General features: G+C 42.3%; 1 protein-coding gene across 1 annotated transcript in view; it reads right to left on the bottom strand.

Moving 5' to 3' along the window:
* The window catches only part of LOC126253539 (uncharacterized), a 606491-nt gene that overhangs the window by 160336 nt on the left and 423096 nt on the right, over positions 1 to 23059 (bottom strand). The window contains exon 99 of the mRNA XM_049954972.1: positions 20562 to 20888. Coding sequence (XP_049810929.1) covers positions 20562 to 20888 — 327 coding nt within the window. The remainder of the gene's footprint in view (positions 1 to 20561; positions 20889 to 23059) is intronic.

Below are 23059 nucleotides of genomic sequence, written 5' to 3'. Positions count from 1 at the left end.
AGAAAACGAAAAGAACCAGAAGTTCAGAGTTCAAAAAAGGTTTGAAACAGATCTAGAATGGGCGCGCACAGCGAACGAAACGAACGACTCTATACTGAACTATGAGCAGTTGGCAGTGGAACTGCGACTAGTGGCCACACGAAGAAGGACGAGTCCGGCCGAACGAGACCGAGACAGATGGGAACTGGACCGAGTCTGGAACGAGACTGGCCGACGTGCCGTTGTGGGAACGAGACCGACCGTTTCCCGTTCCCGGGAACTATAACTAGAAAGCCACGACCGAAGTAAACTATGAAAGACCGTTCCTTAGAATTCGTTCATCGCTCATTCCGTTCATCTTGATGAACCTTTCCTTTGGACCCGTTAGTTCGCGAACGACCCATCTCTAGAGATTACCAGAGTCCTTACAAATATTGAAAGAAGCGGATGTGGATGAAAGGGCTAAAAATACTGTCACAGCGAGAAGTAAGCCTGCAAAATGAAACTCGCTCACTCCCAATTCACTCGCGTTGACCCACAAAATCACTCAATCTCACTCGCCGTAAAGTCCGTTTTACTCGAACGACTTCCTGGTCAAAATCGACTACTCGAAGTGCGTGCGCCTTTCGTGCCTGCGTTAAATCAGCAACCAATCGCGACGCGCGTGTGTGTATGACGTCAATGATCTATAGATTATGCCCAGTGTCGGGTTCTAAATTTGAGAGTATGCTACACACTGCGCATGCGTAGAAACAGGGGTCTACGGCGGCGTCTGCTAAACATTAGAAGTTAACGTATTCTGGGGGCGCTCACTTCTATTACAGAAATGGGTTTTGTGTTTTCGTGTCTTCTTAATCTTATTGTGCAGTTTGCTTCGTTTTCTTGACACACTGAAAGTGTTCTCCAAACTAGAAAAAATATCTGAAAGAAAAAAAGTATTTACGTTGGTTGGTTGGTTGGTTTGGGGGATTAAAGGGACCAGACTGCGACGGTCATCGGTCCCTAGGTATTTACGTTACAGACAAAAAAGACTACACTGTGCATAAATAAGAACGCAAATAGATAGACGGGTTTCGGTGAAAATTATTTCGACAGTGAAGAAGTCAGAAATATTTGACGAAAAAATAATTTCTGTGTTATTTGGCTCTCAGCCAGAAAACATGATACGAATGATAAAGCAAAAATGCGCTATTTACTGCGTTCTAGTAATTATTGGATGTGTTTGAAAGTATGTCTTTTCTCGAGCAAAATATGTATATGTTCTGAAATATTTGGATGACGCTTTCGCCGCGAGGTTTGAGGCGCCATGTCACGGATTGCGCGGCCCCCTCCCGCCTGAGGTTTGAGTCCTCCCTCGGGCATGGGTGTGTGTGTTGTTCTTACCATAAGTTAGTTTAAGTAGTGTGTAAGTCTAGGGATCGATGAACTCAGCAGTCTCATCCCTTACGAATTCACACACATTTGAACATTTGATGACGCTTTTCCCATTCTTTCGGTTATCAGAAGTTCAAGGGACTTAGCAAGAACTTCCACGAGGGATCCTCCTTTGGTCACTAATAAGCTCTATTATCATCGCTTTTTCCTACATTTTGATACTATAGTTAGGTTTTTTCGTAAAAAGGATACTCTTATAACCTCACTTTCACTGTTCAGATGCCAAGCTTCGCAGCAGACAGCTCTCAAAACACACAATTTTGATGCTGGCGTGTAAGCGAATATGACCACTCGAAATAGATCAGACTCAGCACAGGAATAGAACAACAGGGGTGCTGCAGTAGACTCACTTGCCCCGAGTAGTCAAAGGAGGCAAGAAAGTCGATTGTGTACAAGGAGCTTAAGGCAACGGAGAAAAGGGTGAAAGGGCCATACCTGGGATTAAAGCAGAAAGAAAAGAGGCGCTAAGACAACAGCAGTGGGAAATGTGACCGGCCTCCAAGTTCGGCTGGTCTCACGATATGTGATTTTCTTTTGTGGAGGCTTGTGAAAGACTCCGTCTATGTACCGCCCTTCTAGCAACTTTTAGAGAACTGCAACATTGCGCAGCAACAGTAATTAGTACCCAGCCTTTCTCACAAAAGTATGGGATGAATCGGACTGTAGTCTGAATGTTTACCATGCGTCCAATGGAGGGCAAACTGAACGTTTGTGAAAGGTAAACGAAAACTTTTATTCATCAAGTAATTGTAAAAAGTACCCCAAAGTTATATGTGCACAAATGTAAAAGATATACAATCTTAAAATCGGATGGTTTTTTTTGAAAATAAAACTTTGTAGCCAGATGCGTAAATAAAAAATCCCTGCGCCACAGTACCGTAGAACACCAAAAGGGGAGCCAATCAAAAAAAGTGCATTCTATCCCAACTTTATCAGCGGGCTGCGCCATTTTATTTTGAGTCCTCTTGTAGCCTTCTAGGGTACTGTTGCGCGGGGTTTCAGTGTTTGCCAGGACTGCAGATACGTAGGGCTCAGATTACAAACAAACAAACAAAAAATTAATTTTGTAACTTCGTTTTTGAGGTATGACAATTAAAATTTATGACTACGCCTCGTAACTGGTCTCGAAGTAGAGGGAAGTTTCATTGGTATAAAGCGCATGCGACTTTGTACCTCGAATAGTGGCGGTCAGTACTCTCCACAGAGCCTCAGGTTCCTCTAAAGTGGTTCTCGACGTGGATTGATGTACGAAGACGAAGGCCACTGAATGCGACAGATGTGAGGATTCAGGCGTGCTCATTCAGGATAGTATCATTTTTGGAAGATGTACGGAGCTTTATCTGCTACCATGAAGTACCGCAAGTGTTCGGCATTGTCGGGGTAAGATCTTTGATCGTCGTAATAAATGATTCACACAAGAATGCAGAAGATAAATCACCTTGGAAAACGATAATCTACGATCGTTCAGTCTGTCTAGCAGACTAGTACTAAAAGACCGCAATTCTATCAAGCCAGCAATACCTCACAACCTTAATCCTATCGAGGATGCAGGAACGCTCTCTGTAAGCGTCTTTCATTGGCTAAAGAAACTGAAGAACGGGTATGGACGGTATACCAGTTGAAAAACGATATACAAAGACAATGGGAGGCAGCTAACAATCGAAATGATCATGGCTCTGAAGTGCGTGCAGCACTGTTCTGAGGGTTTTGCTGTTCCGGTTGATCATATTCTCGAATGGAATTGAAGGCAACTTTCGTATTCTATTTTAGACTGATCTTTTACGGTGTTACATAAAATATTAATTTCTCTAAAAATTTATTCGCATATTTTAAACATCGGCGCATGTGTGTTTACAAGGTTTATTTGGTTGTAAATAAAATATGTACACAAGAATTTGCTTTTTTAAATTTTGTATAATCTGACTTGCATTTGGTACTTTCTCATAAGTGGGTGTATCGTGTCAAGCACGACCGTAAAAATGCTCTAGTCTTCGGGCTTGTGCCTCTACACAATAACGCTTGTAATAAACACATATTATTCATGATACAGTATAATAATCCTAACATAATAGTTCTAAATATAGAAGTCGCTTCACATGTTAGTTACCTGAACATTGAAAAACACTGAATAAACAAACTATTTCAAATTTAATAAGACTATAGATATACGAAAAAGAAATCTTGTACATACGTGGTACTGGTCTGCAAAGCACGAAAGCGTTTCCAGAGGTGCCTTCCGGGCAAGTACATATGGGGATATGATTAACAACATTGCATGTAGCACCCTGTCCGCATGTTCCTGGACAAGGATCTGTGCACTTGTTCCTGATGCAGGCTTTCGTCCTGTCACAGTCAGTGCTCAACACACACTCGGGGCGACAGCCCGTGTAAGGATCTCCTTGGTACTCCGGAAGACAAGTACAGCTGCCATCTCGGCAGAGAGCGTTAGGTCCACATGGTGACGGATTACATGGGTCGGTTACCACTGGCTCTGGAGCTGTAAGAAGCAGGGAACTGTTATTCCGCTGAACTGAAGCCTGACACGATGTAGCCTACTCAAAACAATACTTAAGACGGATAACATCAATTGGTGGTGCTTACGTTCTGGTGGTTTTGGGGAGCAGCTTGTGAATGGGTCTCCTGTGTATCCTTCCGGGCAGCTGCAGATAGGAGTATGATTCACGACACTGCATTGAGCTGCAATTCCACACGATCCAGGACACGGATCACGACATTTCTCTCTAATACAAGCCTTATTCTTTGGACACTCTGAACTAATAACACATTCAGGTCTGCAGTTGGGTGGTGTACCAATGTAATTCTGCCGGCACGCACAAGATGGAGAGCCTCCGACGTTGCGACATTCAGAATACGGACCACAGGGAGAAGGCATGCACGGGTCGACATGCACAGGCTCGGCAGGATGCAAAATAGGCGCTAAAATTCAAGACAAACATTCGGATAGATGTACAGTAACACAAGAAGATAGAATGAGCCAGAAGTAACACAAACAACAGAACTTTTTAAAGATGTGAAAGAAATAGCACTTAAACACCAAGAAGTCACATGAATAGAAAAATCTTAAGGAGAAGAAAGAGAGCACGAGAAAATCATCATTTAATGCACGAGTACATCATCTGCTTTCGTGCAATAGTGCTTGGGAAGCTAACCACTGATATAAAAATAATTTTTGTCTTATATATATTTAATAACATTGCCACGAGCTTGTTTAAAAAGTATCTCATAAGAATGATTTTGCTATGGTGTTCACCTTTTTTCTGTGTTTCAATTAATTTTCCTTTGAAGTGTATTTTTCTTCGTAAAAGTGATTCTGATTCAGGACGATTACCTAAGGTCGCTAAGTCAGTACCTGGTTACCTTAGGCTGCAGGGCCGGGTCTCGTCGTATTTATGTTGGTGGGTTTTAATGATTATCTCTAGATGACACACAGTGTTATCTTTTGGCTTCACCTGATGCTGGACACTAATCATGCACACCTCAGCTTACAAGAGGAAACAGTCAAGGAAAAAGAAGCCATGAACCATGTAATCAGTGAGAACTATCTCAAAATCCATACTTCAATAACAGCGTATCCCAGAAATGTTAAGAAAAAAGTGAAGTGGTCGGATGTCAATTTAACTTCGTACACGTATTCACCGTCGGCTGATATGTAAATGATTAGAGTTGAAATCCTAGTAGGGTATATAAGGCGAATGAACAGCGTCATTCGTCGAATTGTATAATATCTAGAGTTATGGAGAATTCGGATTGACAGTGGCCCGATGATGGGCTGCACGAGGGCAGGCAGGCAGACATGGGAAAAATTGATAGAACGTCTCTTATTCTCTACACACATAGACGATCTGACCGCTACGGTGATTAGCAATCTACGAATGTTTTCTTACAACGTTGTAGTGTACGGAAAAGTGTCGTCGTTGAGTGACTAGGAGGATACAGGATAACTTAGTCAGAATTTCTAATTGATGTGACGAGTAGCAGCTTGCTCTGAATGTAGAAGATGTAACTTAATGAATATGCCGGCTTCTAATACAGCTCACGATACCACCACGAACATTCGTTGTATACCACCACTTAATGTACTGAAGGAGAAGATTATGTAATGGTGTAAAGACAAGTATGCGGCTGCTCAATGTATTGCAAATTTTGGATACAATTATGTGTGCCGTAATGATAGTTGCTGTATCCTAGTGTTTTCGGTCCCATCTTTAGAGATCCGAAGATGGCAACAGAGAATTACCGAAACTGTTTATCTATATGAATAAATGATTTCAGCAATCTTGGCAGTTAAAAATTTCTTCAGTGTTCAAATAACTTGCTGAAGATGAGTAGGAAAAACAATCGTGTAATGTTAGAATACAGTATTCGTGTTGTGATGCTTGACACAGTCATGTCGATTTAATATCTGGCTGTAACGTTGCAAAGTGGTATGAGAGGGAACGAGCATAGAAAGTGAATGGCTGACTTTATTTCATTGGGAGAATTATAGGAAAGTGTAGCTCATCTACAAGGGAGACCGCGTGTATAACACCCATTCTCGATTACTGCTCGAGTGTTTGGGATCGGATTAAAAGAAGTGATCAAAGCTATTCTGAGGTGTGCTGCTAGATTTGTTAGCGGTACGTTCGATCAGCAGTTGAGTATTACAGAGGTGCCTCAGATGGGAATCCTTGGAGGGAAGACGACGGCCTGCAGTAGCTCGGATGCCCGTCGTCGGCGTGAGGGAGTGGCCTGGACGGAGACCCCAACCTTCCAGTGCTTTGTAGAGGCACAACAATGTTACTCCTGGCGTCACTGTTTGGGGAGCCATCGGGTTTGACAACAGGTCACGTCTGGTAGTGACTTAGGGAACACTGATGGCACGACGGTACGTCACGGGCATCCTGCGTCCTCACGTATTACTCTCGTGCGTCAGCATCGTGGTGCCATTTTCCAGTACGGCAGTGCTCGTTACTCCTGTGGCCAGATAGAATACGTGTGGGATAAACTTGTACGTCAACTTAGCCCATTGCCAGTATCCAGGATATCAAGGACATGTCTCAATAGTTGTGACCCAGCTCGCCTCAGGAGGGGATACAATGGCTTTATGACACACTTATCAATCGAATAACTGCAAGCATCAAGGCCAGAGTGGGCGCAACGTCTTACTGATAACTGGACTCACTCTGTCAAATTGTATGTAAATTTGATTCAGTTTTGAATCTACTGCATAACATGACATATCCTCGCAATCCGCGAAGTTTCATTTCGTTTCCTCCTCCCCTTCTGGATGCTTCACTTTTCTCTCGGGCAATGTTTATCAGTGGTTAACTTCCAGCAGCATTTCTGAATTCTCACTAAAAACAGAATATGTGAAGAAAATATCACAGTTAAAAAGAAAATCGCAAATTTCTTTCACTTTGATTACCGACATTAATTTATCGGTCAAGTCATGAACCACAACGACTTGCCTAAATGACCTACGATATGTCTCAAAGTACGTATTCTAAGCCAATACTTGGGTTTTTCTTAGTGTCATGTTCACAAAAGTACGTTACGAACTAAGGTAGAATCCCTTTTACTGCAAAGTGTCCCACATTTTCGTGTGCGTTATGTGAATGACGCCATATTTGTTTACAAAATGTGACAGTGTACATGTGATGTGTTACGACAGTGAAAGGAACATGTGACCACTGGAGGCAGTGCCACAAATTCTTCCAAAAACTCGTTTAACACAACACATACACAAACGTCATACTAACAAATGTAAATACACCTGATAATGGAGGTTTAAACCATTGAAACGCGTCGTGGAGATAAATAAACAGTGACTGGTAATAGTAAACTTGTTGTTTAATTTAATGTCAGTTACGCTGACAAGAACGAAATAATAACGTAGTTTCACTGAACTACGCTTCGTATGAAAGAAATTTGCGATTGTAAGTGTAGAGTATAGTAACAGACAAACAGTTTGTAAGACAGAACAGAGAAGTAGTGGAGCCTTACGTGGTGAGGGATAACATCTGACAAAAGGATCCCCCGTGAGGCCAGGGGGACAGCTACAGACTGGGGAGTGGTTTAGGACACGGCATGCAGCCCGCTGGCCGCAGGGCCCGGGACAGGGGTCGACGCAGCGCAAATCTACGCATGCGCGCTGCGGTGGGCACTGGGCGTTGAGCGTGCACTCGGGCCGGCAGGCGGGAGGCGCGCCCACGTATCCCCGCAGGCACGAGCACGCCCCGCGCCGGCACTCGCTGAACGGGCCGCATGGCGACGGCCTGCACGGATCTTGAGGCTCGGCCGCTACAGCTGCGTGCACATGCGACATGCTCATGCTCACTCACACTCTCCCTCTCCCTCTCTCTCTGTATGCTCTGTAAGCACACGGCACTACCAGCCAGAGCTCCTACTGGATCATCTCGTTCCGCTTGTGTTGTGTACAATTTGCATGTAAGCCTATGTTCATATAAAATGTAAAGACAATCTTTTGGCAGCAAATATCTTGTGATCAATACTGAAATCGTGTCAGAGCGCTCGTATTTAATTCGTGGAGGTTTTTTTATACTGACCCAGGCCACGATTTAATATGAGAGACAAAATTGACCTTCTGTACCAACTGGTACAACCGATTTCTGAACAATCCTCATGACGTTATTTAATCTATGTTCGGTCTTGTGAACTCAGCGGCCGTTAATTATAGCTGACGAATAACGCAACCAGCCATAAATACTTTTTAAGTGGTTTAATTTTGCGTCAAAAACGGTTTCGGGCTACCATGCCCATCTTGAGGTGGCTAACATTTTTAGTTACACAGCTATTTTGACCAACAGCATGTCGTCTGCTCTCACAATAAGTTCCAGCAGATGGCGATTTGTTTTGTTTTGGTCCATTTGGCTTTCCAGGTCGATGTACATGTTGCTGAGTTTCATACACACACATATTGTAAATAAATTACTGTGGGACATTAAAAATATTCTTAATGTCAGTACTGAGCATCACACATGTGCTGTACACTTGATGTTTTAGTTTGCAAGTGTATAGCACATGAGTGATGCTCAACACTGACATTAAGAAATTATCAAGTGTGCCACAGTAGTTTGTTTACAATATGTGTACTGTGTGGAATTCAAACACACATACATCGACTTGGAAAGCCACATGGACCATAGCAAAACAAATCGCCATCTGCTGGAACTTATTGTGGGAGAATACGACATGCTGTTGGTCAAACATCTGTGTAACTAAAAATATTAGCCTCTTGAAGATGGGTATGGTGGCCCAAAACTGTTTGTTACGCTAAAATAAAACATTTAAAAAGTATTTGTGGCTGGTAGCGTCATTCACCAACGGTCCTCAAGATGTTTGGTAAGCAGCAAGCAGGTACTGCTTACAGTCATCTTTACCGTGCAGTGACCAATTAGAAACCATAACTCACATACTAATGTAGGTAATTGATTATATAACGATGTCACTGAAATTGTTTGACACTTTAGAGCCTTTTGCTGGTGGTGGAACTGTTTAAAAATTAGCTATTTACCCAACGCATTTACTAGCATTACTTACGCTCTATATTGGAGCTATTATTGAACTTATATAATTGCCATGTTCTCTGCGGGGGCATGTACCATTTATGATATGCGTACAATCAGAATTTTGATCAACTGTGTCTTAATATCTGTACCGTTAGGGCGTTCGTAATAAATGGTCACAATATTAAAACGAAGCACCGCTGGTCACCTATGCATAGAAAACTGTGTACAACTCGCAAGCGCTGTTCTTTCTTGACTGAAGAGGTACAAACTTTTTTAAGAATCGAGTGAATGCTTCTGTAATATATCAAGCAGTAAAGAAACAGTCAAATCTTCGCTTGCATTGAACAACACACTCTTCTGCTAATGGTAGTCATATGTAAGGTAGTATACTTCTTCTCTTCCGCAGGGCTAGTAATCAATTTTACGTAGCAATCCAAACACATGACCATCTTCATATCTACGTAAAACTTTAACGAAGTTAAAAATCACAAAATATCTTAAAAAGTCCTGCCCATCCCCAGTGAAAATTTTAACCGGACATCATCAAATTTCTGTCCTGAGGCCATTAACATGAGTCAGCAAACCATATAATAAGATAATGCGATCAGCCACACTGGCATCCAAAATTAAAGCAACAAACCGCTATCTCCCCGTCCCGTGTCTAATTCACGATATAATCATACAAACTGCCAACCAGATGTCCGTACGATCGGGTTCTGCACCGACAACCATGTTAACGATGACGTCAGGGCGCCTATGCAACGAGGTAATGTTTGCCGGGCAGCCCCACATTCACAATCACTGTATACACTGTCACAGACGGTGCAATATGGGACAGAGAAGATTCGTACCAGACTCTCTGCGGTGGAGAGCCAGAGAAAGAACGAAAGCAGGGCAGTCGCAAACCATGTGGCTCGATGGTTTAGTGTGAATCGTTCTGCTGTTTCTCGGACGTGTCGACAGTGTGTAGAGATCGAAACTGTATTCCGAAAACCAAGGCAGGGCTGCCCACGTGTGACTTCAGAAGAGAGGACCATTATTTGGCTGTACGGACACGACAGTACCGACTTAGTACTGCACAGAAACTGGCATGCGAACTCGCAGCATCCACTGCACTTGCTGTATCGAGGCAAACAGTGTGCAGAAAGCTTCGGCAAAGTGGCCCTTACTGTCGGAGACCTGCTGTATGTCTGCCTCTGACGTACCTTCACAGTAGGGAGCGTCTAGAGTGGGGTCATCAACATGCCACCTGGACGGTCGAATAGTGGGACAATGTTGTTTTCACAGATGAGTCCCGAGTTAGTCTGGACAATGATTCTCGATGGCTCTGAGCACTATGGGACTTAACAGCTGCGGTCATCAGTCCCCTAGAACTTAGAACTACTTAAACATAACTAACCTAAGGACATCACACACATCCATGCCCGAGGCAGGATTCGAACCTGCGACCGTAGCAGTCGCGCGGTTCCGGACTGAGCGCCTAGAACCGCGAGACCACCGCGGCCGGATTCTCGATGGATTCGCATCTGAATAGATCGTGAAAAAACAGGATTTCGGGACCCAAGCATTATGGAAAGAAACTGACATCGAGGAGGATCCCTAATGACGTGGGCAGACATTATGTTTACCACGAGCCCGTCTTCATGAAAATGTGCGGGCGAATCGGCAAGGTTTAATTGGTGTCAGCTAACGTGATGAGATCTTGGGAGCTCATTTACGATTGTTGCGAGGTGCTGTGGTCCCAGGCTTTGTACTGATGGACGATAATGCTCGACCTCATAGAATACAGGTGGTTGATAGAATGAAATTTTCACTCTGCAGCGGAGTGTGCGCTGATACGAAACTTCCTGGCAGTTGAAAACTGTGTGCCGGACCGAGACTCGTACTCGAGACCTTTGCCTTTCGCGTGCAAGTGCTCTACAAACGGCATTCCGGTAGAGCACTTGCCTGCAAAGGCAGAGGTCTCGAGTTCGAGTCTCGGTCCGGCACACAGTTTTAATCTACCAGAAAGTTTCAGGTGGTTGATGTTTTCTTGGAAACGGGAGATATCGCACGCATAGCGTGGCCTGCTCGACTCCCGATATGAGTCTCATAGAGCATGTCTGGGATGCACCAAGGAGACGGCTTGCATCACGTCAGCATCCACTAACCACTCTCAAAGACTGCGAGCAGCTCTCCAGGAAGGAAGGGCGATATTGCCTGAGCATGAGACTGATAACATGATTCACAGCATACCCCGCCGTTGTCAGGCCTGTATTGCTGCCAGAGGTGGTCACACGCCATACTGAGCACATTAATCATTTGTCGGAATGCGTGTGCAAATCCATTAAGTTGGAAAAAACGAAGAACATTTTTGTCTATCGTTACGCATGTTGCAGTTGTTTACATTCTGTATTCGTCACATTGTTTCTACTTTATCATCACCTGTTTATGCTGATTTGTACCAAAGTAAACAGAAGCTTGCAAAATTTCTGTTTGTTGCTTTAATTTTGGACACCAGTGTAGTTTTACAGTTCTGAGAAGAAACCAGTGGGAACAACTTTTGCGCCTTACTTTGAATTTCGGTTTTCTTTCATCGAGGACTACTGCTGATTAACGTGTCATCCAATCTTTAAAGATCTCAACCGCAGTGCAAATCAATTCTTACTCTACACGTGAACCTCTTCCAGGCTGCGACTGAGAACTGGCGTGACGCCTACAGCAAGATCAGTTAAGATGCGACAAAATCATGGAACATTGTGTAAACTATATATATTGGACCTTCGTTGTTGACGTTTCAACAAGCTGAGTGGTTGGGACCAGCCGTCAGCCAATTGTACTTCTTTTCCGGGAGCCACATTCTCGTTGCGTCGCCTGTTTCGAAGGTACATAAAGAGCCTTCTCTTGCGTGGCCGACTGGTCACGAGTGAAACTGACATTTCTCAGTCACAAATTTATTTCTTTCGTGTCTTACCAGATTGCATTTTTCGCATCACTGAATTAAAAGAGTCAATCTAAGTTTCAATTCTGTACTCAGCGTTTCATTTCGTCCAAAATAACTAAAAATGTATCAAGGGTACTCCTACTGGATTCATTTATTCATTTTTTCAGTACTCTTTTACTTTGTTATCCGCTAATCATCAAAATCTGGTGGTTCTATTCTTCTAGCGCACACAGGCCAGCAACACATGCATGAGTAACACACAAAAAACTACGAAATTGTAAGACATTAACACAGGTATGACGACACATGCTATTATATTGGCGAAAAACTATTTCCGACTGATAAATCATAATTACCACAGCACGTTCCCAACGCAATATGATAGGTCGATGTTTTCCACAAAATGTACGATGGAAGTATCGACTGAATTATTCTTCACATATTTCTTGCTTACGCGTAACAGAACGATACGTCAAAATCCATCGAGAGGCGCAGTTATAGGAAAAAACAGAAACAATAGGAGCTCTGGCTGATTTCTAAACAGTGGCAGCGAAGAGAAGAAGATTTTATACACATTACAAAAGAATGACAGATGCAACATTAAGAACACTCAACATGCACTTTCACTAAACGTGCACTGAGTTATATTATCATAAAAAGAAAACATATATTGAAGAAACTAAAACTGGAAGAAGAAACATGCATTGAAATCGAAAGTAAATAGGAAAAACAAACGTAAACATGCATTTAAATAAAAATTAATAGAAATTGAAAATAAAACCACACATGTATGGAAATTAAATGTAAAGGAAATTAAAGACGAAAACACATGCACTGGAATTAAAAGTAAAGGTAATTGAAAAGAAAAAAAATAAACGTATACACATACATGCAATGAAATATGAAAATTAAAAGACACAGAAAAAATCAAGGCATATTTTTCCGAAAATAAGGCAGCAGACATATAAGGAAGAAATCAGAGGATGAGTCATTAAGTCGAGACACAGAGATTATTGACATGCAAACTGGTATAACTTTTTACATGCAGCCACGATCTTAGTTTGATGCGTGCATCCATTTATCATTGATTTCAGACTTCACTGACCCATTTCGTCCATGTCCTTAAACAACCGAGTGGTGATTTCCTTCCTTTATTATTTTCAGAAGCAACAATGGTCTATTTTAAATCAACGATATGAAGAAGAGCAGGTGAGATCAGAAACCACTTGAGATTCGTTTACAATAACACCTCTAGTGTTATTTCTTCTACTTCTCGTCTTGTCAGTATTACAGAAGGCTGTGATAGCATCCGATGTCAGCGAGGCATGTTAACCTCGTTTCCTCAGGTTTCACGTTGTTCAGAATTGGAGGCGACAGAGTTTTCCACGGTTTGCCAGTTGCCAGTGGTTTTAATCTCGTGTCCTCGCTTAGTGACTCTGCCTCGTACACGCGCGACGTGGCTCGGGTGGAGATCTTACGGGCTGTGGGCTCCGGGGAACACTGGCGGAAGGGGTCGCCAGTGAAGCCGGGGCGGCACGAGCAGGTGGGGGCGTGATTGACGACGGCGCAGTCGGCGTTGAGGCCACACGTGCCGAGGCACGGGTCGGCGCACTTGGAGCGCACGCAGGCTCTCTCGGGCGGGCAGTCGGAGCTGAGCACGCACTCGGGCCTGCAGCCCTCGTACGGGTTGCCCACGTGGTCTGGCAGGCAGGAGCACGAGCCGGCGCCGTTGCGCTCTCTGCACACTGCGTTGGCGCCGCAGGGGGACGGCGAGCACGGCGTGGGGCGCTCCTCCACTGCCGGTGCTGCAAGGCGGGGACCAGTCCGACATGGCTCTCATTGCTCTGTGAGGTGTCAGTCTCGCTAACTACTCTCCTGTGGCCATCCAGGTAAGCTGTGGTTAGTCCGTATTAGGGCGGCTGGTGCTCTGCGTACTGTGACAATTGCATTAGCAGTTACTTTTAGTGCTACTCTCGGACCTTGACGTACCTTTAAGTGGAAGCATTGTTTCTTGTGACAGTGGTATTAGCGGTTATTTTTAGTGCTACTTTTCGACCTTAGTACACCTTTAAGTGGAAGCATTGTTTCTTGTGACAATAATATTAGCGGTTACTTTTAGTACTACTCTTCGACCTTAATTTACCTTTAAGTGGAAGCATTGTTTTCTTTTTAAATTACTTTTAGAAATTAATATATACAATAATCGGTTAATAGGCTCGGCTCAATGTTACATCCACCATGAAACATTCGTTCTCGGACTTAGAAGAAAAATAAACCCTCAGGTAACACAAGGAAATAGTACAGTATGTAGCGAAAGTGAATACCACGAGTTGTATATTCGATGTTGCTGCTAACATGGATAACACCAATACATCGTAATAGTTTCAGATTAAACAAAATAGGTTTTCAGGCACGAAAGTATGAGTGACATATTTTCTTTGTTGGTAATATACCTTATACCGATACGTAAATGACTTTTTAATGAGAACCGTGCACTCTTCTCTTTGTTGAATTTGAAAGTTGTTGAAAAGCAGAATTCATTAATTTAACATTTGCCAATGAAGTCGTCTCTCGCTAAAAGTTCCCAGACAGTGTACTACGAAAAAATGATGACGAACATGCCATTCCTCGGGATAGTTCTCTCAGTTTATATAATGAATCTGTTGATGCACAGCTATTTGTACATTTCCAGAGTGCTCGCCGTCGCAAACACATATAGATCTGGGAATGTATTTAGTGGTTATATCGCCCACACTAGTTTTACGTCATGTCATTATCGTCTGCAAGTGCAAACCTTCCCGTGCTATCGTGACAATTTTCCTGTCGATTTTTGTCCGTTTGTTTCAGTGAAAACTTTCGTTATAAACACCAGCAAGTGTCACAAAAGTGTCATTACTTCTTCGAGAATCTTAGTTACACCGCAAAGCTATCACTATCAAACATCGTGCCAGTTATCTTGAACCATTCACGAAATACTGTGGGTACCCATGTCAGCTAACTTACTATGTAGGGATACGAACCATGCTTCGTTTCTTTATTATTTCAAACAATTTTCCAGTAGTGTGCAAATAATAACACATCACCTTCTGAGTACTTCGTTTTTTATGCTTAGGTTGTCATTTACAGATGAAAACGGTTCCAATACACTACTGAAGATATAGTAGTAAAAGACCTTGTCGTTAATTTCATCTGTAAACAAAAACCTCACCCCAAAAGGATCAGTGTACTGTCATTATTTCAATGCTACTGGGAAATCCCGCAGAAATAATAAAATGGGATACGAAAGTAATCAATAAACTATACACATAAATTTCGTGTCATCATGAAGTGAACCTGTTCCTTCTAGTTTCTGTAGCTTTCACGGAGATCGTTTTCTTCCTTTTGTCCAAGAACTCAGTTTCATCATGTAAATCACTAGTTATCAAATCTCTTCGGTTGGCTCTGTATCAGCGCCTCACTGTAACACAGCAACTTTTCATATCGCCGCAGTACATTAAATGTACAGCTTCGGGCATTGCGAGTGACAGTTAACAGTGTTTCAGTGCGACGTTGAAACTGAAAACAGTCGACAAGTGTGACTAGACGACTGTCTTTACTATTAATAAAATTTCAGCTAATGTTTTGTAAGACAAATTTCCCCACCCAAGCAAACGTTTTTGGACAGATTCGGAGACTCAACGATGGCAGCAGACAGGAATGAATCCTGCGACCAAAGGGAAAGAGTTTTTGCTTACTTTTATGCGCTGGTTCCTCTTCTTGCTCCGGCCATGTGCTACAGGTCTCTGCCTAGTTGTATTACCGGTAACTACTTCACCTTGGAGAAAAGTTTAAATTAGTTACTGAAACACCGACGTTCTCTTATTTTCCTTCCATAAAAATGAAAACACGTTTTATCTGTTTTTTTTCGGTTTTACAGAAGACTCATTTCTACCTGAGAGATAAGCGAAAAATTAATTCTTTATCAGTGGTACAATCTTTTTTAATTGTTTAGTATCTAAAAGATATGGAAGTTTGTGCAAGGTGTCCGCCTTTCTATGGCTGTTACCCTAAAACACTAGGTGGCTACAAAGAAAATTCTACGTACACTTATTTATCAGTTGATGTTATCACAGTTTCCGCTTGAAGAAATCAGTGACCAAGTTGTATATCGTGAAAGCTCAGTCCAGCGAACCCATCTGCATTTTCCTCACACGGCGTATCAATACGCACACTGTGAAACTTAATGTAATCTGTGTTTGATATATGTCTTAGTATTTCTTTTTCATTGTGGTACCACAACAGCAACTGCATAGTGATCTTTGTACCGCACTGCAACACAGGGAAAAAATTCTGGGATGTAGAGAAAGTTATTTAATAAATGTATGTGGAAAAAATACCAGTATTGTCGCGTGAGGTATAGGCATGGACGAAGTACTTGCGACGATAAACAGCTTGATCACTGACTAAGTTATGAAACTTAGGATAAATCCTAACGTGATTTAGAAAATAATTATATTGACAATAATGGAATTCGTACGTTGCACTATATTTACGATCTGTAAGTATATCCAGACTGCTCCAAACACAATCGTGGCACAGAAGTAACGGTTTACCCTAGCAAGCGTCACACAACGAACGAACAAATGTCTATAAAATGTTTGCAGAGACCCGTTTGCTGGGCACATGGGCGGAGCTAGCATTCCATCGGCGAGATGACGTTGGGGGTCTCATAACTTACCTTTGGTGGGACCCCTTGCATGCTCGCCGATGTGGACAACGTCAAAAAAGGATGCAACGTGCACATTCATTTCACAGACACACAGGCTATATACAATGCAGCATGCAACATGCAAAAGCGTTAGCGGTTACCGCTGCCTGCCTGGCCAAGTACCTCTCCTGAGCTGAAGGGAAAAAATAATCGCAAGTGTTTACAGCAAAATCAGTATGCTGACATAATATAACTAATATAACAGTTTTGGGTACAAGCGTAACCTCCTTAAGTGAGCTCTCAGCCTACTTTTCCGTAATATCATTAACATTGAAAAATTAACCATTTATTCTTCATTATACACAATAAATGCATCGCTTCTGAATATCAAAGAGCTGTTCACGTGTAAGTTGTTTTGGCTGTCAGTGGCTTAATTGCTTTTTCGACTTCTGTAGATCTAAGAGTGCTGGCACAAAAGCAGCTATCAACATACAGGGCTATTCAAAAAGATGGAACAGATTTCAAACATTTATTGCTTCCAAACTACAAAAGATAGAAAAAAAATTCCAAAGTCCCTGGAAAGAGAAAAGTTCAAATTTTTATGCATTAATTTGAGCAGCATGTGTTACACAATAAATATCAAAACGGTGGCTCATTTCCTGCCGCACACAAAGAAGCTGGTCTCTCTTTACCGAATTCACAGCTTCAACAGTGCGATGTCGCAGGCTATCAAGAGTGTCAAGCACAGGGGGAAATAAAAACGCGGTCTTTTACGTAACCCCACAGATAAAAGTCACAAGGTGTGATGTCTGGAGACTTGGGAGGCCATCAGCGACGAGAATTTCTCGAAGCACGTCCGACGTTACCTGAATGACAAATGACACCTTTCCAGGCTGTTGGATTGGAAGAGGAGATAAGCAGAAGACGAACTCCATCGCCGGTGGCCTCCAAGGTCTCCAGTCCTCACACCTTGTGACTTTTATCTGTGAGGGTACTTAAAAGACCGCTTTTTTTATTCCCCTTATGCTTGTCACTCTTGAAAGTCTGCGACATCGCATTGTTGAAGCTGTGAATTCGATAAAGAGACGCTAGCTTCTTCATGTGTGGCAGGAAATGAGCCACCGTTTTGCTATTTGTTGTGTAACACATGGTGCTCACAATGAATGCATAAAAAATTGAACTTTCCTCTTTCCAGGAACGTTGGAATTGTGTCCCTATCGTTTGTAATTCGGAAGCAATAAATGTTTGAAATCTGTTCTTTCTTTTTGAATAGCCCTGTATTATGAGTTTCTACTGTGTAAGTTCTACCCTCCTGAAATTACTATTAGAGGAGAGTCCCTAATTTTTTGTAGCCTGGTAGGTCCATGATATCAATTTACTTTGTGAATTTCGCGAAGTTTGTGTTTCAAATGGCTCTGAACACTATGGGACTTAACATCTGAGGTCATCAGTGTCCTAGACTTCGAACTACTTAAACCTAACTAACCTAAGAACGTCACACACATCCATGTCCGAGGCAGGATTCGAACCTGCGACTGAAGCAGCAGCGCGGTTCCGCACTGAAGCGCCTAGAATCGCTTGGCCACAGCGGCCGGCCGCGAAGTTTAGTCTTGACTTCGTTTAAAAATTGCCTTTCTTCTTGTTCGTTTTCGTTCTTGACTCTTTTTGAAATATCCTGTGTTTGAGTTTATTTAATACACTGCACATTTTTCTGTTGCTATAATACGATAAAATGAGAAAATAGAAGTTACGTCTATTGTTGTCTACGTAAGTGATTTTCATGACTGACGAATATCGTTCAGCCTGGCACGCTGTTAGTAACTTCCGTTTGTTCAGAAGAGATGTAATGTACGTAAAATGATTCAGGATATTTGTGAGAATTGGTTATCGTCATGCTTTCATACTCAGGCAAGATGCATCTCACTCTGGAAAATACGTTGATAAATAAAGAGATAGCCGCATAAATAAAACTGGAAAACATGCAACATGCATTACTCATATGTTGGGGACATGCCCAGGACACGAGGATGCTCATGCACATATACGAGGATGCACATGCTCAAACTTCTAGAAAGTTGCACACTTCCTAGTGGTATGTGACTCTGTTCTCTTCAGTAGGCTCCTCAATGAAACTGGATTCAGCGTAGTGCTAAAATTATTAAACTGCCGTGAGTTAATTTAACTCAAAAAGAAACTAAAACTAATGTGGAAGTAATATTTCCTCTTTTTGTTTGTAAATACAAGGTCTTCTGTTAACGTTAAGTCCTCTAAAACTGGAAAAACTGTTCAGGATACCGAAACAAGGTTTACAGCGAGTGATAGCACATACGGGAATAAATATTTTACCGTGTGGTTCACACTGGAACATTTTTTTGTCTGCCGATCAATTGAAACAACTACATGCGTTTATTTAAATGGAGCGATGCACATACAATGTACAACGCTTGTTAATTTTTGCAGCCAATGATTTCGTAAAAGTTAAATATGAGATAAAATTATGTGGACACGCAGACACATTCACCATGCCGTCACAGAGGCATATGGATGAACTTTGCTGGAAACAGCAGTTTCAAAAATACACGTTAGTGTGCTTATTTTATTTATTTGTATTTCTTTTTAGTTTCCGCGTCGAAGGCTCAGCCAAGTTATGACCTAAAAACTGGCCGAAAAGGAAGAAATATAAATAAATAAAACAAAAACAATATAGTAGCCATGGAACTGATAAATCCAGAAAAATTCTTTATCAGCTACGGTTACACACACAAAATTCTCCTAAAATAACTGAGAAGAACATGTGTGTCAATGTACTTGAAAAACATTAATTATTTAAATACTTTACTAAATGAGAAACGTTACAAATGTTAACCGTAAAAAAATACTACTCCTCTCTCCATTACTTCCAATCGACAACCTTATTCTGATCTCTGAACGGTTTCTCAAATTTTAAAGGCTTGTACGTTACGTGGGAGACCCTGCATAGGACGTTTTCTGTATCCTCTTGCATTCAGTTTACTTCGATAAAGATTTTTCGGAATGAACACACTGGAGCTCTAGGAGAAATAATAACGTTTTTCCAACTACTTTTCCTTTTTTAAACAGAATATTCTATGAGTAAGTAAACAGGCATTTGATTCTCTCAGTTTACTGCGAGACATGGCGATTTTGGATAATTCTTACAGCAGACGTTCAAAATTGTAGTGTTAATGTGACTCGTAATATTTTACCTAATCGTAATAAAGTTACTAGCGCCAAATCCTTCTGTGGAAAGAGGATATTAGGAAACGTTTATTCTACATCTACATCCATACTCCGCAAGCCACCTGACGGTGTGTGGCGGAGGGTACCCTGAGTACCTCTATCGGTTCTCCCTTCTATTCCAGTCTCGTATTGTTCGTGGAAAGAAGGATTGTCGGTATGCTTCTGTGTGGGCTCTAATCTCTCTGATTTTATCCTAATGGTCTCTTCGCGAGATATACGTAGGAGGGAGCAATATACTGCTTGACTCCTCGGTGAAGGTATGTTGTCGAAACTTTAACAAAAGCCCGTACCGAGCTACTGAGCGTCTCTCCTGCAGAGTCTTCCACTGGAGTTTATCTATCATCTCCGTAACGCTTTCGCGATTACTAAATGATCCTGTAACGAAGCGCGCTGCTCTCCGTTGGATCTTCTCTGTCTCTTCTATCAACCCTATCTGGTACGGATCCCACACTGCTGAGCAGTATTCAAGTATGTGTAAGAACTAGAGCTGTCGCGTGAGAATTGCATTCTCTCTTTAAAAAGGTCATTCACTTCTGTTGCTGACGATTGTTTTAGTGGATGCGAGCGTAACGGCAGTGGATGGAAATAATTAGATGTAAGAGAGCATCCTGATGAGAATTTTGAGTCACCTAACATTTAGCAGTAGAATTTCATCCGGGAAGGAGGTACACAGGCCGTTTGGCAGACCAAGCGGCCAACCTTTGCATGCAACAAGCAGTTAGTAGATGTAAGAGAGAGATGTGCTTCCTACCTTGTGGAGCAGGACTGCATCCGGTGAAGGGATCTCCGGTGAATCCAGGGACGCAGCTGCAGACGGGCGTGTGATTCACGACGCGGCACTCGGCATTCGAACCGCACGATCCCGGACACGGGTCAGCGCAACGCTGATTGATACACGCGAACCTACTTTGGCACTCGGGATTGATGGTACACTCGGGCCTACAAGAGGGCGGTGCGCCCACGTAACCGTCGAGACACGTGCAAGCGGGGCCGGCCCCTCGAACTTGGCATTGCGCGTTCGGACCGCACGGCGAAGGCAAGCAGGGGTTCTCCGGCACTGTCGGCTTGTCCTCTGGAACTGAAAACAAATCGGCAATTAATGATACAGCTCTACGGAGACGAGACGCATCTGCTGCAGTTTTGTCAGCAAATTTATTAATCTGGCAGAAATTCAACGTATTTGTGGGACAGTGGTACTTTTGTCCCTTACTGCAGTTTGTGGGTGACACAGAGAGGAAGCAGGGTAAGTATCTGAATTGTGATGCTGCAGGAGAGTTTTAAAAATTAAGGGGACAGATACGTCACAAGTGGTAAGTTCCTAAACGTACAAGGAAATGAAAGGAGGGACAGAATTACAGCAACCAGGAACACTTGACTTTATAGGAACAATAGAGGGAGAAAATTTGTAGTCAGGTAACAAGTAGAAATTGAAAAACGGATTGTGGCGGTTCTTGCCTACATGGAGATGATAGGCTTAGCAAAGAGACTGAGGATGTTAACAAATTGAGACGTTGACGACTTACAAAATGTCACGTCTGCCAGCCATTTGTCAGTGTATTATTTATGATCTGTAATACTAGCCAAAGTAAAAAAAAGCAATGATTCATATTTATTGCATTTAAAGACTGCTGAATTCTCTTGTCTCTTCAACGTCGAGAAAAATAGCTCAACTCGTCCACATTAGACAATGATCTGTTAAATTGTGGCGCTAATGCAAATCTTGAGCGACAGAGATCTCTGCAACTGTGCTTCTTTACTTATTCAACTGTTTATTAACACATGTGGACATTATAAAAAATAATGAACCACCTAAAACTTTCACCGCAAACACTGCGGAAATGGAAACTGTTATTGATGTACGGTTTAGACAGAATGGATTAGTTGTTAGGGGTTCGTGCTGTTAGCCAATCAACGGATTGTAATAATATTTAGAAAGTGTATTTTTTGTGCAAATACACACCTCCTTTAAAAGGAACAATGCTTATTGACATTAACTAAAAGCAGGGTACATTAAAAGTCAGTGGCGTTTGTTGCAGGGTTCAAGCGCGAGTCGTTTACGAGATATAGTATTTTGAAAAGTTCCCACATGACGAAGACAACAAGGATTGTCAAAAGACCAATAGTGCTTGTTTCGGCGGTTTATCTGGCCGAGATTGGTAAATATGGCTTCATCACTAAACAAGATACATGATACATCTGTAGTATCCGGTATTAATGCCAGTGTATTGAAGTTAACACCATTCTCACAATCGTTTCCATGCAGCTTTTGCTGGAGAGAGATGTGATAGGAATGGAACCTATGTCGATCGAGAATGCGTAGGACGCTTGCCTGACTCATGCCACTTCCTCGTGCAATTGCGCGGGATTTAACGTGCGGATCAGCCGCAACAGCAGCAAGAACATTAATTTCCTCCTCTTATGTCGTCACTTGTTTCCTTCTGTTACGTTGTCTAGGTGTTACACTTCCACTTTCACTAACTCGTTGAAGAGGTTGATAAATAATTGCCAAGATGTTTGACATCTGCTGGGATATATTGCCGCACACACCGTACAAGAACTAACTGCATTCTTTCTATACTCTCCGTACACTATGAGCATGTCGTTTTTTTCTGCATTGGTAAATGCCGTCGTCAAGTCAAGAAGTACTGTTTGGACTGTAACACACTAAGTAACTAGCAAGTCGCAATGCACGCACTGAACACACAAGGACACTGTAAGCAAACATAACACCATCGTACCTAACAACTACGCAGCTTGAATGCCATAGACAAGTGCCGCTGTGGATACGATATTTCGTAAACGACTTGCACTAGAATTCTGCAACAAATACCACTGACGTTTTAATTTATCCTGCTTTTCGTTGGTTAATGTCAACAGGCATTGTTCCATTTAAAGAAAGTGATTGTCTGCACAAAAAATACACTTCCTAAGTATTATTACAATCGGTTGATTGGCTAACAATAAGAGCCCCTGACTAGCAATCCATTCTACGAAACTCTCACATCAATAGCACCTTCCATTTCCGCAATATTTGTGGCGCAAGTTTTAGGTGATTCACCCCGTATTTAATAATTTCGTCTCGTAAATCATAACTGCATATCGGAAGACCAGTAGACTTTTCGAAAATGCTTGTATCAACAATGAAATTCAAGAAAGCTGGCATTTCTGTGGCAGTCGAGTTTTTATTGGGACGGCGTCAGCTTCACCGAGGTTAGATACACACAGCCTCAGAGTTGCGATGCGCACGTA

The sequence above is a fragment of the Schistocerca nitens genome, chromosome 1 (assembly GCF_023898315.1).
Source record: "Schistocerca nitens isolate TAMUIC-IGC-003100 chromosome 1, iqSchNite1.1, whole genome shotgun sequence".
Taxonomy (NCBI): domain Eukaryota; kingdom Metazoa; phylum Arthropoda; class Insecta; order Orthoptera; family Acrididae; genus Schistocerca; species Schistocerca nitens.
Note: the sequence above shows the minus strand (reverse complement) of the source record. Positions and strands in the feature narration are given on the sequence as shown.